This window comes from Siniperca chuatsi, linkage group LG5 (assembly GCF_020085105.1).
Source record: "Siniperca chuatsi isolate FFG_IHB_CAS linkage group LG5, ASM2008510v1, whole genome shotgun sequence".
In the NCBI taxonomy this organism is placed as follows: Eukaryota; Metazoa; Chordata; class Actinopteri; order Centrarchiformes; family Sinipercidae; genus Siniperca; species Siniperca chuatsi.
Window position 1 is genome coordinate 27,377,083 of NC_058046.1, and position 17,491 is coordinate 27,394,573.

Genomic DNA, 17,491 nt, shown 5'->3' on the forward strand with positions numbered 1-17,491 from the left:
CAAAAGCAGTAACTTTGAACAGAAATGACATCAATGTCGACGCTTTATTTTGAAATCCGGACGTTGAGCACGCTGCGGATTGGCTGCAGCTTCATCAGAGCCGAGGACGTTTGACCGATGGACGTCGGATTCACCCATAACGGTAATAGCTCACAGCTGTGAATGCTGCAGGCCACATTGTTTTTTCAAGTAGTTGCAAGTTTCTACTCGAATCGTCGTGAATCTGTGGTGTGAACTGGCATCGGCCCCGCGTTTTCATTGTTTAAATGCGATTACCTTAATCTTCTGAATAAGAGCGCGCTGAGATTCACGGCGCAGATGCGACCACACCGCAGTACAAAAGGAGAAGAGTGCTGGACATAGAGATATGTTGGGGAAGCCGGGAGAAGGACTGTAGGAGAAATTTTAAAATTTTTTTAAAAAACATGAGGTTTAAATAACCTTTTTTGTTTAAAACTTTGGAGAGTTACCTTGGACGACATCCTACGTTTGTTTTTAGCTGTTTTTAATAAGAAGAGCCCAAGGTACGTTTAATATCCCTGTGCGGAGAAATACCAAACATCCGGAATGCAGTCCAAATCTCTCACCTTACTTAAAATGTTCACTTTGTTCACTCAGTTTTTATGTAGCCAAAATTATTTTTTGCTTATTTGTGGAAAATTCCACATAAATAGGAGTTACAACTGAACTAGTGGGTCATTATACAAAAACGTGCCATTTTGTGTCCCTCAGGAAAAAAAAGCTCTGTAAATCTTAAACCATGAAACAAATTAAATATTTTATAATTTAGTTTCCATAATATGTCTCAAAATATAAGAATAAATTAATTTCTGTTTCTTTTGTTTTTAAAGGATTTTAATCACATTTTTGTGCAAAGCATCTTGCGGAAATGTTGAAAATGGCCTGTCCCTCAGTATGATTTTTCTACTTCTACTTGCTATCGAGGCCAAAAAAGTCAAACTATCATAAAAAAACATATACTTCTATAAAGCCTTAAGTGTCAGTTCATTAGTCATGAATGGATTTTATTCTTAACATGTGTCAAATTTAAAAAAAAAAAAAAAAAAAAAAAAAAAAAAAATACAATTTAGTCGGGTCCCTAGGTTCTCGTCAACCCTGTTACTTTTTATGAAAACCCCTCTTTAAAGATAATGGACTGTTCCAAAAGTTGCATCAGTTCCAGGAAGTGACATCATCTGCCTTTCATGAAGTTGATGGTACAAGATAAGTAAGTGTTCTCTTCTTTTTAATGAATTTTCTTTTTAATGAGTTTATGTAATGTCTGAAAGACAGGGACACGCTCATTGTGTCAGCCCTGTTACCAGAAAAGCATACGTTAAAAAGTTATTTGTACACAAAATTTACATACATAACAACATTTAAGCCTCTCATTAAGGCATGTAATGTGGTGTCATTACCTATACCTCATGGCTAGTAATGGCCGCCAATAACCTTTTTCGTCAACCCTGTTACTGTCAACCCTGTTACTGTCAACCCTGTTACCATTCCAGGGTAACAGGGTTGACGCAAGTATGCTTTTGTGTGTCTTACCCATGTTGTATACCCAAGAAGGGTTAAATCAAGGGCAACTGGACTTGGTACTTCCGTATTTGAAGATATTGCCTCTCATCCAAGGGTTTTCTTCAGTTCTAAATGACTGATGGGGAGTGCCAGGTATTTAACCTCTGTGGGGTTGTCACCCCTGAGCCAACCCTTCTTGGATAACTATGACCTGGATGAATTTTAACAGACCTACTTTTCTTAATAGTATTTACATAATATACATGTTTTTATAGTTTTCACCCCTTTTTTTTTTTCTACTGATAGGTAGGCTAAAATGTGTTGAGGTTACTAATCTATACTGATACACACAAGTACATTGGGTTTTATAAATGTGCTTTATAAACCAAAAGTCATTATTATTTTTATTATGAGAAGGTAATAAATTCAGTGATGGCCCTTGTACTCAGTACAGACAGAAAGGTAATTTCTTCCTGTTCAGTACTGAGTTGAGCAAGAGGGGCTTTCAGAGTGGCACCTGGAATTTTTTTGAAGCGAGCCACGGTAAGGGTGCTCCTGATGGTGTTGGGGGAGTGTTAAAAAGACTGGCAGATCAGCTTGTGAGTCAAGGGCGTGACATCCCTGATGCCATCACACTCTACCGAGCACTACTGACCACTGGCACCACAGTGAAGCTCTTTTATGTGGAAACCAAGAATATTGTGGATGCATACCGTAACATTCCAGCAAACATCCCATCGGTCCCTGGGACAATGCAAATACACCAAGTGGTCACCAACAGAAAAGGCCACTTGATCTCCAGGGACGTCACTGAATAACCTGTCCTGCACATGTTTCAACACTGACCACTTCACCTTCCCTCCACTGTCAGCTACCTCAAGCACACCAGACCTCAACCAATCCAGTCAAAGGAGCACCTGACAGAAGAACTTCAGGGACCCCAGGAGATCGACTGGAATGACGACCAGATTATCGGAAAATGGTGCGTCCTGACATGACAAGGAGATCTACGCAGGAATCATCGTGGCAAAAGATGAAGGATATGCCCAAGTGAAGTGCATGCACTGTGTTGGCCCGAATAGATATTTCTGGCCAGCCCGTGAGGACAGCATCTGGTACATATTTGATGACATTTTAAGATTGATTCCTGCTCCTCTTAATGTGACAGCACGGCACGTAGAAATACGGAAAGACATCTGGTCAAAACTTGTTGGGTAGGCAGACAGGAATGTTACATTAAGTGATCATTAGTGATCATTGACTTTTGTTTATTCTGTTAAGGCCAAACATGTTCAACAGTTAGCTTTTCCTTTTGCTCCGGTCCTGAGCGCCAGTACTTAAAACGTTGTTGTGGACGTAGTTGAGGACTAACGACTGTCTGCTGGGCGGGAATGGTTAACAAAAGAAATCACTGCATCACCATTCACCTTCAGGATAGAATCAGGAAATGGCCACTCTGAAATGTCGATATGTGTCTAATCTTTAAACCCAATTTCTCTAGACATAAGATTTTTCACCAGTTTACTTCCTCCATGTTACAACACACTCGATCTATGATCTGCATTTTGTTTTTTTACTTTTTTATAGTGGCCTTTAGTAAGTGATCGTTAGTGGTTTTTGCTTATTCTGTTAAGGCCAAACATGTTCAATTGGTCATTTAATTGCAATGTAATGTTAATGTTTTAATAAAACAATTGATTTACATTTACATCCACAGAATCATCATCATTTTTCATAATTTTTATGCTAAAATATCTCAATAGAGCATTCTACAAAATATGCTAATTAGTCATGTTGAATTAAAGGTTTATGAATGTCCAATTAAGACTCCATTACAACCATAACTGTAACTCAAACAAGCGGTATAACAAATACAGTAACTGTTGTCAACCCTGTTACTGATGTGTCAAGGAAGGAGGTAAGGATCTACTTCATCCAAAAAAGGGCTTAAAGATTTTCAAAACAGTACTTTGAAAATCAAACATTAAAAGTGGGAAATGGCACGTTTTCGTATAATGACCCTAGTGTGTTTGTTTGCATGGTCACTGACTAATTCCAATCTCACAAAACTCTAGGGACAATTTTAAATTAGTCAACACAACTTCTTCTTAAATTGAAAACAAAAAAATAGTGTTTACCAGAACCAATGTTAATCTGATTGACACAGATTCTGTCAGCTGCTACTTTATGTGCCTGTGTGTATTTTGCATGCTCAGTTTCATGAACCCTCGAGGTTTATCACTTCATTGCATGACAACCATTCAGCACAGGTGGGGCAGCAGCCCGCAGAGTAGCTGGTGAAGATGAAGTCCAGGAGAGCCGGACCTCCTGATGGGGGGTACGGCTGGGTGGTGGTCGTGTCAGCCTTTTTCATCATGGGCCTCACTGCTGCTGTCCTCAAAAACTTCGGCCTCTTCTTCCTGGACATCCAGAGTCACTTTGGAGTCCCGGCCAGCACCACCTCGTGGGTCACCTCCACTACGATTGCCATGTTTCACCTAGGAGGTAAAGATACGGTTTTGAGCTTGACGTTCTCAGTTGTTTTTTTAACTCCAGATGTTTTTACAGTGTTTTTTCATTTTCTCCTAAGCTCCAGTGGCCAGTGTGCTCACCGCACAGTTTTCTCAGAGAGTGGTCATCATAGTCGGAGGCCTGCTGGCAGCCTCGGGGATGTTGCTGGCATCTCTGGACCTCAGTCTGCCCTGGCTCTTCCTCACCATGGGCGTCCTGCAAGGTAGCACACTCAGGACATACTCTGAAGTCCAGGAAGCATGGCCGCTCTTTTCACTCGCTTTGTTTGGGCAGTTTTAGTCTGAGCCATGCCAAATTATATCTACCACCTAATGAGACACTTGTTGGACATTTGGTCTACTGCAGTGGAACCTTGGGTTCGCAAGCTGATTAATGAGACAGAAAAGAAAGACATTTTCTGTCACTCAAATTTAGATCCTTTTGTTCTCTTGACTCTTATGTGAACTTTGTTTTTGTTTTCTGAATTTTACCTTTCCAGGCCTCTAAACTGTTATTCAAATGACAAACTGAGAGGTTTAGAGGAGATTGCAAGCAGACACTGCTTCATTTTAAGGGGTCCCATGCATGAATCTCTAAATAAGTAAAATTGATGGGTTAAACATCTCCCTTTCCATTATTTAAAGTGCTTAAGGTCGATAGGGGCAAAAGCAACCGGATTGAGTGGTTTGGGTAGATGATGGTCAGGACTGTGAGCTTGAAGGCAGTGATTCAGAACAGAAGCCAAGAAGAATAGATCCCTCTCTCAGCTGTCTGAGGCAGTGTGTAGGTTTCACCAGCCAACACACAAAAACTATACTTGGCCCTCACACAGTAGGAATAGAAGATATTTCTTAAACCAAGAATGATCCATGTTTGCCACTTATGATGTATGAACAGCATTTTGCAAAGTGTAGGGTGCAGCGATGTGAGAGAATAACATGTAGCCAGACAAATGTGCTGCTTATGCAAAGGCAGAGTGCAATAAACGTGACTCCCATCTGTTCTATCAGTAAAAGCAATGTCTTCCTGAGGATACAGAAGGAGAAAGCTGAGCTGAAATGGTTAGTCGATTTAATCTATTACACCAAATTCATCTGTAACTATTTTGATAATTGATTAATTGTTTCAGTAATTTTTTAAGCAAAAAGGCAAAAAAAAGCACTGTTTCCAGCATCTCAAATGTGAGGATTTTTCCATATATGATATTAAACTAAAAATCTTTCGGCTTTGGACTGTTTGACGGATACATTAGCTATTTGATGACACCACCCTGGCCTCTGGGAAATTGTGATGGGCATTTCTGACTATTTTCTCACAGTTTATAGACAAAAAAATGTAAGCAATTAATTGAGAAAATAATCGGCAGGTTAATCGACAATGAAAATAATCGTCACTTGCACATGTTGTGTGTTTTCACCTAATAATTATTTTACAGAAATCTGAGGTGACCACATTTTTATTTGGTTGAAACATTATCAGAGGACGCCAATCTTCCAAGGAAATATTAGGTCAAAGGTTTTCATCCTCCGTTTCCAGGAATGGGCATCTCCTTGTCGTGGATCCCCGCCAACAGCATGGTGAGCCACTACTTTGTACGGTGGCGTCCCGTCGCCTACGCCATCGCCAGCTCGGGGGAGTGCGTCTTCGCCTTCATCTTCAGCCCCTTCTTCCAGTGGCTGATTGAGACGTACACCTGGCAGGGCACCTTGCTCATCATCGGAGGCCTTCAGCTCAACCTGTGTGTCTGCGGCGCACTCATGAGACCCCTGGAGACAGTCCCGAGCCCGATACAGGAAACCCAAGACTGTCTAGAAGGCAATGCCGCTGTGCTTCCACCAAAGAGGAAGGTTATCGTGCAGTGCTCCCTGATGAGGAAACCTGAACTTTTACTCTACATCCTGTTCGCCATCTTTGCGGCGGCAGGGTTTTTCATCCCACCTCTCTTTCTAGTGCCCTTCGCCAGCAGTTTGGGGATGGATACGTACTGGCGAGCCTTGATCCTCTCTGTCCTGGCATTGGCAGACCTGGTGGGGAGGCTGATCTGTGGGTGGATAGCCAACATGAGGCTGTTCAGGAACCTGCAGCTGCTCACCATGGTGGTCACTCTGCTCGGGGTGGTGCTCCTGCTGCTGCCCATCAGCCACAACTACTGGGCCATCCTGGTGTTTGCCTCGCTCTACGGCTTCCTGTTCGGCTGCGTGGTGGCCATTCACGTCACCTCCATCGTGGACATTGTAACCCTGGAGGGGTTCGACAACGGACTGGGGCTCTTCATGCTTTTCAGGAGCATCGGCGGCTTCGTCGGTCCACCTGCTGCAGGTGAGCAGTCTGTGTTTAGATCGTCTGGTAGAAAAACAAATGCGGCAGACAGAATATACAGCCACAGGTGAACGAGTTTAAAAGAAATGCAAAAAGATTATCACTCACATGCTTCTGTGTTTGTTTTGGGACTATAAATGAGGCATCACAATGATCAGTGTAGAACAGAAGCACACACACATAAGGCATCATCTGAAAACGACATTGGTGCCAGTACCTTAGTTTGGCGAATATGAACATGCTTTAACCCCTTTTTTATTTGATAAGATATCACTTTACTGATGCCCAAAGGAAAATAAGGCATCACGGCAGGACAAGAAATGGACCATATAAGGACACAGCAAAGAGAAAAATATGTAGAACTACGCTAAAAATCTAAATTAGAAAGCTGCTCAGTGCATCACTGTTTAAAAAAAAACAAACAAAAAAAAACAACAACTTTTGCCTCAGTAAACCCTGGGTAAGGCTTTATTGTTATTTTTAATTTATTCGTAATAAGAATAATTTCCTTATAGGGAAAATAGGAATTTCAATGAAGAACTGCTCCATTTTAAACCCAAGTAAATATTCATTCATCATTCTTTTATGGATGGAGGAGATAAAAGAGAACTATTCTCCATATATGTTGACTTGAATGCTTTGCAAATTACATAGGTGTTTCTATGAAATGTCCAAGGAAGTTATAAGGAAGTTACAGACCTGTAAAATAAAGTGTAACCGAATACAGTCTAACGTTAGAAAGGGTTTTCTGATTTAGATCAGCAAATATCTGATCAAAGAAAGAATCTGATTTGGCATTTCAAGGCAACGGACACATTCACAGGGCTTAAAGTTCTCTGGTTTTAGATCTGAAAATAGCTAATTATATGTTTATTAAGAAAATATTAAGTATTTAGTCATTAGCTGTCATTTATGGTCGAGCCTCTGCTGTTTGACTGAGGGCGTGGCTCAGCTCCTGCAGCAGAGAGGGGGGGGGGCCACAGTGGAGACGAACCAGGTGAAGGTAATGTTTTACTCAAGCAGATTTCCACCTGCTTTGTCCGCAGTTGTTGTTTTACTACAGCACGGTGCGCTTATTAAGCTAATTGTTACAAGCTAAAACGAAGGCTGTTTGTATGCTGCCTAACTGTTTAGTTTAGTTTAGTTTACCACGACTCTTAAAATATGGCAAATTCTTTTAAACTTCCTGCTGGCTGAGACAAACCAGCCCCCCTCCAAAGGACAGGAGGAAGGACTGATACTGACTGATGTCCGTGTTCATTCTTTCCAAACCACTCAGTATTTGTCACAAATACATTTATTTTACTGACTATTTAGATTTGTCTCCAGTGAGATGATATTGAGTGTGCAAAGTGACTTTGCTGTTGTAAACTTTACTGTTGCTGCTCTAGAAACAATATTGAGTTATATTTAAAATATAAATCAGTTCTTATCCTGTTCTGAATGTATTCTTTTTTCCTTTTTTCTTTTTTAAAATGATAATAAAAAAAAAAATAAAAACAATTAGTTAGTAATGATAAAGAACCGGGCCAATAAGAGCATGGATAAGATACAGATACAGTCCTAACGATACCCAGCCCTACAGCTGGTTAGTGGCTTGATGAGCACATCGCAGTTGAATCCCTTCACTATAGGCCTTGTTTAACCAATGTTATTTTGTGATTTTTTTTTTTTAGTTTTTTTTTTTTTTGGCACCACTCACAAAAATGTGAAGGATTACTTCAGGACATTGTGCTTACTTCATCAGTTGTTTTTTTCTTGCTAATGTCTGGGTCTAAAACTACAACCGGTGTGTTTTTTTTTTTTTTTTTTTTTTTTTTTTTTTTTTTTTTAATAAATATTGGAATGATAATAGTCTGAAATGACATTTAAAAAATGCATAGTTTTTAGACAGATTTTCTCAGGGAAGTACCCCCAAACCATGTTTTTTGCCATGCGAGCTGTGTGAGACTCTGGTAGGCAGTGTCGGTCTGCTGGTCCACCACGTGGTCTTGACTGGAATATCAAGAACTGTCAGATGGATTTCCATGATATTTTGTACCGACATTCATGCTCCCCAGAGGATGATTCCTACTGACTTGGATGATTCCCTGACTTTTCCTCTAGCGCCACCATGAGGTTGACATTTGTGGTTTTGAGTGACATGTCTCAACTGTTGGGTGGACTGTCATGAAATGTGGTACGCACATTCATGTTCCCCATCAGGATCACTTGTAGTAACTTTGGTGATCCCTTAACATTTCATCTAGTGCAGTCATCAGGTCAAAATGTCACTCTGTCCAACACTTTGGTTTCTGACCAAATACCTGCAAAACTAATGCCATTCCCATCAGCCTCAGCTGCACTTTGTGTTTAGAGCTAATTAGCAAATGTTAGCATGCTAACACGCTAAACTAAGATGGTGAACATGGTAAACATTATACCTGCTAAACATCAGCATGTTAGCATTTTCATTGTGATCATGTTAGCAGGGTGGTGTTAGCATTTAGCTCAAAGCACTGCAGTATGTACAGCCTTACAGAGCTGCTAGCGTGGCTGTGGACTCTGTCTTGTTTTTGTTCTACATTAAAAAAAGTACAGATCTCTTTGTGCAGGTTGTTTTTTCGATATTTGAATCTATGCAACATTATAGACATTTAAGTAGGTGGTTCTCAGAAAGCGAGTGGTATATTAAGTATAATAATCAATGCCTGGCCAATTCTGTTTTTGTGAATATCAGAATCTCTGATCATTTCCATTTATTGTAAAGGAAGAAAGCTTTGCACTTGTTTCAATTCAGAGTGACTGCTATTCTTATAAAATGACCTGCAGCGCAAGACAAAGCCTGTACTAGGATGATTAGTTCACATTAACAGGGTCACATTTCTTCTGATAAATGTTCTGTAATGAATATAAGGGAAATATTTTCCCCAGAAAACACATCTAAGAAGGAACATATGATATAGTATGTTTGTAAAAGTTTTTAATCCACAAGCACAGGTAACTCTGACATAGCACAAAGTTCTTATTGCAGGTCTACATACTCCTGAAGGAATGGATATGGCTGTTTATTTATTCATCAGCCCTGGCACACTGTGATCTTCTGTTTCTTGTTTTGTGTTTCTTGTGCAGGCTGGCTGGTGGACGAGACGCATGACTACAGCGCTGCCTTCTACCTCTCAGGCCTCTGCCTCATTTCATCAGCAGTGTTTGTCGTCCTGGTCGACCGCCTTGTTCAGAGGAGAAAAGACGTGGAGGATGAAGTTCATCAGGCAGTCGACTGGGAAGTAGGAAAAGTCAAGTGAGACTCTGTTACATAAGGATTTTTTCCTAAATGAACTTGAGGTGCCAAAAAGACATTTGTTGGACATGTCCAGTGTTTGATCTCATGCCAACTGCTGGGTAGTTTGACTTGTGACGCAGGTTTAGGTCATTAACCCTGTCAGTCCCAGCAGAACACCGGCGTACACAAACCGATTGGTCTGTCTCGCTGTCAATCAACAGCCCAGGTCCTTTTTAAGCCAAATGAGTTATCATTATTGCTTGTAAGCCCTCCTTGTGTTTTTTATTATGGCGACGTGTGAGCATCAAAGTTTGGTTGTGTCTCATTCTACTGAGAGGCAACTTTAAATTTACAGCCTCTTCCGCCATTATTATGTATCGGTTATGATGCTTTTTTAAATAATTCACATTCTAGTAGTTGACCCTATTGACAGACTTTAAGAGGCTGACAAATGGAAGTAGCAGGGTTTTTTGTGTTTTACCTCTGAGTCACAAGATTGTCAGCAGGTGTTAACACACCTTTTTAGGTATTTAAAAAATGTAACTAATAGAAAATGGTTTTAACAAGGAAACTGTTTTACATTACGGACTAAAAGACATTTTCCTTTTTTTCTGGGGAAACTTTTTTAAATGCCTCTTGCATGACTCATTCATTCACTCATGACTCAGCTTTGTCTCTAAATGGCACACGTTAAGCAGGTTTTGGGACTGATTGTAATTAGTGTCAGCTCAGTTTCTTTGTGGTTTTAAAAAAAGGGGAACAGAATGATTTTCACGTAGAACCACTGTGACAGTGGTAAAAGGAGACGGCTGGTGATATTCAATATTTTATTGTCAGTAAATCCCATGAAAAGACTGAAACCAACAACAAATCTGTCTCTCAATACTCTGTACTGTTTGTTCCTGGCTCATTGTGTTTTTTAATACCCAACAATGGAGCTCTATGGCACAGAAGAACAAGATATATTCGGTAATACTTGTTATGTAGGCCTAATTTTTGGTTTTGGTCTTTTCATGGGATTTGTTGGCAATAAGAAAAATATAGAATATCATCAGATTTATCCTTTTATCTGTGTTGCTACTGCATCTATGCATGAAATGATGGAATCATGAAGGAATCATTCAGGCACATTAATCTTTTTGTCCTCTTAATAGAGCCTGTTGACTTTTTAATAAGTTGTCAGCGGGAGGAGGAAGGAGGCTTCGTTTGTATTCTCCTACAGCAAAGTAAGAATATTTCTGAGTAAGACAATATATTTTAGGAAAAAGCAGAAATAATATTAAGCTGTTGCTTTCTTTGAAGCTGTAGGACTCCTGTAAACCTCATGTGGGTCAGGCCGCAGTGGGGAGCCATGCTCCTCAAGGCTTTCTGTGTTACTGGTATGTCTGGCTCTTTAAAGGGCGTATTTTGTTGTCACAGTCATGGTGTAGCTTTTCTAGACTTTTATTAAATATTCATCGTGTCCAATCGGTTCTTCCAATGCAAAAGAGACTAAAGATAAAGTCTTCAAGTAAACGGGGTTTGGTAACTTTTAACCACGAATTTTCTTAATAATCTTTTGAAAGATAACATGAAACCCAAAAGTACTGTAATACTGGTTCTCATATGCACAATTCATACTTCATTTTCATACTTAAAAATGTACTTTTTAAAGCCATTTCATGAAGTTTTAACAGATTATATCTAAGTAGAATTAATGGCTTCATGTTAATTCTGCACCTTTTTGTTGTTTTAACTGACTTCGTCTTAAAGATTTGTCTCAATATAAAGAATGTTTTTGCAATGAGTGCAATGAGATAACTTCTGTTATGAATTGGCGCTATATAAATTGAATTGAATTTTTCATGTCACCAGTTATTTTAGCTGTTACAATTCCAGCATTTTAAGAAAAAAATCATTGGGCTTTAAATTCGTGACACTCATGTCTGACTTTCCCAGTCATCTATATTGTTTCTTATCTGCCTTTTTAACTTTTGCTAAAGACATCTCCCACACAGCTCTGCTCAAACTCTCAGCTGCCCACCACACCATGAAACTGATACCAGGATGAGGATATTTGTAGTGTCTTCTAGGTATCTGCGGTATGTGCTGTACAAATTGCTCAGGGGTTACAAGTACAGTTATGTAACATCATTATCTAGCCCCTAGCCCTCACATTGCCCTCCTTCCTCGTGGCTAAATACTTTATTTAAAAATTAATCTGCAGCTATTTTAATAATGGTTTAATTCTTCCAAGCAAACACTGGTTCCAGCTTCTCATGTGAAAATTTGTTGAATGTCCTTTTTTTTTTTTTTTTAAACAATTTTTATGGCATTTTATGGACCAGATGATTAGTTGAAAAAATACACAATTGTTAGTTGCAGCCCTTCTGCCATTACTAGGGCTGCAACCAACAATTACTTTCAAGTTCTGTTTTTCTCAATTGTTTGGTCTACAAAATGTCAGAAAATAGTGAAAATTGCCCATCAGTTTACTAAAGCCAAAGGTTGAGGTCATAAAATGTTGATTTTGTTTTGTTCAACCAACAGTCCAAACTTGAGACAAGGGAATGTTTGGCATTTTTGTTTGAAAAATTACTCAGATGGTTAATCGATTATCGAAATTCTTGATAAATAATTGTCAATTCAACTAATATTCAGCTCAAGCCATTAGAAAAGAAATATTTAATGTGTGAATAACATGAGGAAATTTGGGATAAAAGATCTGATGAAGACCAGGGAATCAGGGAAATGCGATTTAAGATCTTTTCCACATCTTTTGATCCATTTTGTCTGAATGAAGCCAAGATTGTGTGAAATTGAAGTGCCCTCCCCCCAGTCACCACGGGGTGGCAGTGTTGCCTAAAATGAGAAGTTGAATCTGTCTTCATACAAAACACTACACACTTAGAGACAAAAATGTTTAATACAGACATAATTTTCTACAGACAACAGTTTAGATTAGAAAATAAAGATTAACATTAAGACTATCCTCATCTACTGAGTCAACAAATGTCACAACAACATTTTCAAACAACAGATGCATATTAACAAAAAGCTACAAACTACTTGTGTTTTTGTCAGGTATTTGGGAAAAAAAAAAGGGAAAGTCAAAGCAGCTATTTTACACAACAGAAATTGAGGCACCAAGGGCATTTTTTATAGATGTTGGAGAGTCTAGAAATGAATTGTACTCAACTTAAAGTACAGTATTTCAGATGTGTGTTATGGCGCGGCCTCTGTGTCGACGGGTGCACTTATTTTGCGACGTGGAAAAGCAAAAGTTGCACCTTTGGTCCATTGGAAGAGTTCGAGTAGGGGGAAACCCCATGACCCCTGTAAAGTTTAAAAAAAAAAAAAAAAACATAGGTGCAATCGGACAAAGCCCAGTCCCAATAGCCACCTCACAGACTTTGACACCCATTCGTTAACAAGTCGGCTGGGGCTGTTCCACTGTGAAATCGGCAAATCCAACTTAATACACTTTTTGCAGTGCTGCAGGTTCTGGTTGAGGGAATTAACCACAATTCATATGGCCTAATGTTAAACAGGTAGAGTCTGAAATCATATTAAAAAAAAATTTAAAAAAAACTTTGATGGATAGTCTCGGCTGCTATTGCTCTTTTCCAGCTCTGACTATTGATTTGTTTTAATCTAACTGATCAAACATACTATAATAGAGGCGATTATTCTGTGAGAAAGCGAGCAAAAGTCACTCAATTTTATTAAACTACATCTGAAATATGAGCGTCACGCTTTACAGGCAACAGAAATGCTGCTGTCCCAGCTAACGCGATTTCACCAAGTAGTGTTTAGAGCCCGTTTTCACTGAGCAAACAGGCGTTAAGTCTGTGAGGTTTAGGCCAGACATCGGGACTGGACCACAGGGAGCATCTATGAGGAGGCTCTCTTCTCCTCGTATGGAGACTCGTAAGCCTCCATGGGCGGGCAGGTGCACACGAGGTGCTGGTCGCCGTAGATGTCATCAATCCTGGAGATGCTCGGCCAGAACTTGGACTCAGGTCTTATGAAGGGCTGGAAAGTGAGAACAGAGTCAATTTAATGGGGCTTATTACGCTATGAGACATTACAAAGCGATTTACTGTAAGGCATTGAAACGGGACAAAGTTTATCAGAAGTGGTGACAAAATCAAAAAGTCCTGTAAGTATGCTGTGAATTCAAAAATATTTCTGAATCTGATCTTTAAAAGGGTCTTGTTTACCCATATTACAAAAAAAGGTTGTGTTTACGCAGGGCTGCAACTAACGATCATCACTATTAATAAATCTGCCAATTATTTGTTTTGTCTCTGAAATGTTTGAAAATTGTGAAAAACATTTTAAGACATCATCCTGAGTTCTGGGAAACTGATGTCTATATATATATATATATTTATATATATTTATATATATATATATTTATATATATATAGTCCAGAAACCAAAGATATTCAACTTACAATTATATAAAACAGAGAAAAGCAGCAAGTCCTCACATTTAAAAGGAGCTGGAACCAGCTAATTCTTGGCATTTCTGCTTTAAAAATTAAATCAAACGATTAATTGATTTACCAAAACAGCTGTCAATTCATTTTCTGTTGCTCGACTAATTAATTAGTGTCTGAGATTTTCTCCACCACCTCAGTTAGGACTGAAAAGATTATTTAATAAGTCTATCGACAAACAATTAAACAGCCGATTAGCAATTTTTCAAGCAAAAATTCCAAACTTTCCCTGGTTCCAACTTCTCAAATGTGAGGCCAGACACATAAATTATAGTTAGATATCAGTATCTGCCTAAAAATTCCAATAGTCTGTGAGTTAAAAATAAACAGTCTTGATACGGATCCCTTAGACTTGTTTTTTAAAGAATTGTGACCAAGATAATTACTAAGCGAGCATTTCTGTACTGCAGTTTCTTTTTACTGAATATTTACCTAGCCAATTTATCACCTTAGGCTGTGGGAAATTATAATGGCCATTTTTCAAAAAAACATTTAAAAACATTCAACAGTAACGTCTTTTTCTGGAAAGAGTGTCCTCCATTACTCTGGAGAAGCTACTGTGTGACAGTCACACTGCAAAGACAAGTTGATCACAGCACTTTTCATCTTGAAGTGACAGGAGTCTGTTCCGAGAAGCAGGTTTGCTGAGTTAAACAACATTGTCTGATGGAACAAAGTTACCTACCAGGAAATCTGTTTCTTGGAAAACAAAAAAGCAAAATCAGCCTTACCTAATAATACAGCTTTATTAACCTTTTAATCACTTAAGAATATTATATTATCAGCTCATAAGGAACTATACGTATTTCTCTAAAACATGTTATTGATCAACTTAAACTTCATTGAATGTTTGGTTTTCAAAAATCACTTTAACACAAACTGAACTTCTCCAGCTAGTCGCATTGCCAACTGTCATGCAGTTCAAGTTTGGTGCTGTGCTTGTGAATAGCTAATCAGGGCCTTTGTGATTGATACCTAATGTAATGGCTATATTTCTTGGTGTCAACAATGAATTGATCTTACTAACTATTGTCTGTGTAGAAAGACTGATAGACTAACACATTATTAGGGGTTCAAGTTTGTGCCGGTTCATTATTATTAATTATTATTATTATTATTATTATTAGTTGTCTGCTGCTTAAGGCTCAAATTCCTGTGAGCTGGAATGAGCTACAAACATGAAACTTGAGCCCAATCGGCCACATGGTGGCGCTGTAATTAAGTCAAATCAAAAATGCTATTTTGAACAGACCACGCCCCTTACACCGTAAGTCCGAATGACTTGAAATTTCTCTCTCAAGTCCAGCTCAGTGTGCTCTACAAAAAAGCCTATTGGACCACTAAAGTCCGCCTAACTAGAGAACACATTGTTGACATCTCCTCCCTAAACCGTAGGTCCGATTGCTATAAAGTTTTCAAGATATTGAACTTCAAAAGCGCCGTGGCTCAGCACATAAACAGACCAAAGTCAACAACCGTTGGGCCGAGCATCACAAAACTTACAGGATATGTCCACAGAAGTACCTGAAACATACTTATTGTTGACAATAAAAATAAGTTAGAATAACACAGCCTTAACCTTTAAGTTTGAAAGGTAATTTAACTAATAAAACTAGAATCCAAACAAATATTAAGAAAAGTGTAGATTGTAAATTGATGCTGTTGTGCCAACCGGATAAAACATTTCTTCAAAAAAACTTGTTTGCTGTTCTCTGCACAGGAATAAAAAAGCATTCCAATATTGCAATTCTTACTTCTCACTACTAGAGGGCGACAGCCAATTTTTTCTCTTTAAGCACTGCAGAAAAGTTGTAGCAGGGAGTGTGTAATGAAGTCAGAGAGATGAGGACACTCACCAAGGGGAAAGCAGCGTGCTCCCTCGAGTAAGGTCTGTCCCAGGTGGAGGATGAGATGCAGGCCAGAGAGTGAGGAGCCATCTGCAAACAAACACACAAGAGGACTTCAGATGTCAGGCTGCGTGTCCCAGCTTTATATCAGCTGCTGTAATGCATCTTTTCACCTCATGCAAATAGGTAATAGTAGCGTACCTTGAGGGGGTTGACCCGGGAGTCCATCCGTCCCTCCTCGATGTCTGCGATCTCCTGTCGGATACCAAGCAGGGCGTCGCAGAACCGGTCCATCTCAGCCTTGTCCTCTGACTCTGTGGGCTCGATCATGAGGGTACCAGCCACCGGCCACGACATGGTGGGTGCATGGAAACCTGGACACCAACACAAAATAACCCAAACAAATCAGAATCAACTTTTATTGAGCCCAAGAAAAAAAAAAGGGTATGATCTTGTATATTCAATGTCTAGAACAAGGCACCGACACTTGCTGAATGTATATAATTAAGCCTACCGTAATCTTGCAGCCTCTTGGCCACGTCAACAGCCTCAATGTTAGCTGTCTTCTTGAATTGTCTCACGTCAAGAATGAACTCATGTGCAACAAAACCTGTTCAGACCAACACAAGAACATCAAGGAGAACATTTTGAAATTTGACGTGAGTGGATTATATTGCTTAGAAGGATAAATTCTTTGAAAAGTGATTGCAGGCGTCCCTGGAAGTGTAGAGAGTACCATCAACATACATTGATAGAAATAATGCTTTCACAGCCATACCTTTCCTGCCTCTGTAGAGGACCTTATAGTGACCTTCCAGCCTCTTGGCCATGTAGTTGGCATTGAGGATGGCCACCTCTGTAGCGTGAAGCAGTCCTTTGGATCCCATCATCTGAACACAGGAGCGATGTTAGTAATTTTCACTGATCAAATGAAGAGTTTCAATCAAAATTAGATTAGCAAAACTGCCACTGGACATTTAATTATTTATGTAAGGATTCAGATGGTAAAACAAAATTGAATCTCATTTTTGCACTACTGACTGATAAAACATTCAGTCATGTCGCTTAGGTTTCGCTAAAATGTTCATGTAACGTTTTGAATAGACACTTCACAATCCTGGTTTAGATAAAGACACAGTGACAGTGAGCTCAGTTCTTGAACAGAATGCTCTTTCAAAGTTGTGTCTGAACTTTCTCAGTCATCCTCAAAAAATTATCTAAAAAGTACAAAATTAAAGGCAGCTGGACTTTTACAGTTATAGCCTTCAAAACTTGTGGAGATAATGAGAGAGAAGGCCGGCTGCTTTACTTGTCTTTAAAATATGTCCAAAATGTGCACATTGTGTCGCTTAGGAACACTTCTTCCTTATAAACAGTAGATGAAATGTCATGACAACACTTGAAGAAATGTGAGGATGGCGCTGTAAAAAACTCTTATTACAAATTCACACTTTAGTTCATGTGACTCTGACATGAAATTCACATTACAGGCAGGTGGACTTTAAGGACTCACATGTGACAACATCATGTGAAAACACAAAGAGGTT

At 39.2% G+C, this 17,491-nt stretch overlaps 2 protein-coding genes across 7 annotated transcripts in view; one reads left to right on the plus strand and one right to left on the minus strand.

The window, feature by feature from the left end:
• Positions 1 to 13,187, plus strand: zgc:114041 (uncharacterized protein LOC574425 homolog). 6 transcript variants are annotated; one of them, XM_044195350.1, is made up of 5 exons: positions 1 to 142; positions 3,787 to 4,026; positions 4,112 to 4,255; positions 5,569 to 6,351; positions 9,463 to 13,187. In XM_044195350.1, exons 2-5 carry the CDS (start codon positions 3,825 to 3,827, stop codon positions 9,633 to 9,635), a joined length of 1,302 nt encoding a protein of 433 aa, XP_044051285.1. In that variant the 5' UTR covers positions 1 to 142; positions 3,787 to 3,824; the 3' UTR covers positions 9,636 to 13,187. The 6 variants fall into 6 exon arrangements, with proteins under 6 accessions (XP_044051285.1, XP_044051286.1, XP_044051283.1 ...); XM_044195351.1 differs by having other exon boundaries at positions 6 to 142; positions 3,792 to 4,026; XM_044195348.1 differs by lacking the exon at positions 1 to 142 and adding an exon at positions 149 to 524.
• Positions 12,500 to 17,491, minus strand: part of gldc (glycine dehydrogenase (decarboxylating)) — a 20,614-nt gene continuing 15,622 nt past the window's right edge. Inside the window, exons 21-25 of the mRNA XM_044195295.1 lie at positions 16,723 to 16,834; positions 16,459 to 16,554; positions 16,146 to 16,318; positions 15,954 to 16,034; positions 12,500 to 13,627 (exon numbers count right to left, since the gene is read on the minus strand). Coding sequence (XP_044051230.1) covers positions 13,487 to 13,627; positions 15,954 to 16,034; positions 16,146 to 16,318; positions 16,459 to 16,554; positions 16,723 to 16,834 — 603 coding nt within the window. The 3' untranslated portion in view covers positions 12,500 to 13,486. The remainder of the gene's footprint in view (positions 13,628 to 15,953; positions 16,035 to 16,145; positions 16,319 to 16,458; positions 16,555 to 16,722; positions 16,835 to 17,491) is intronic.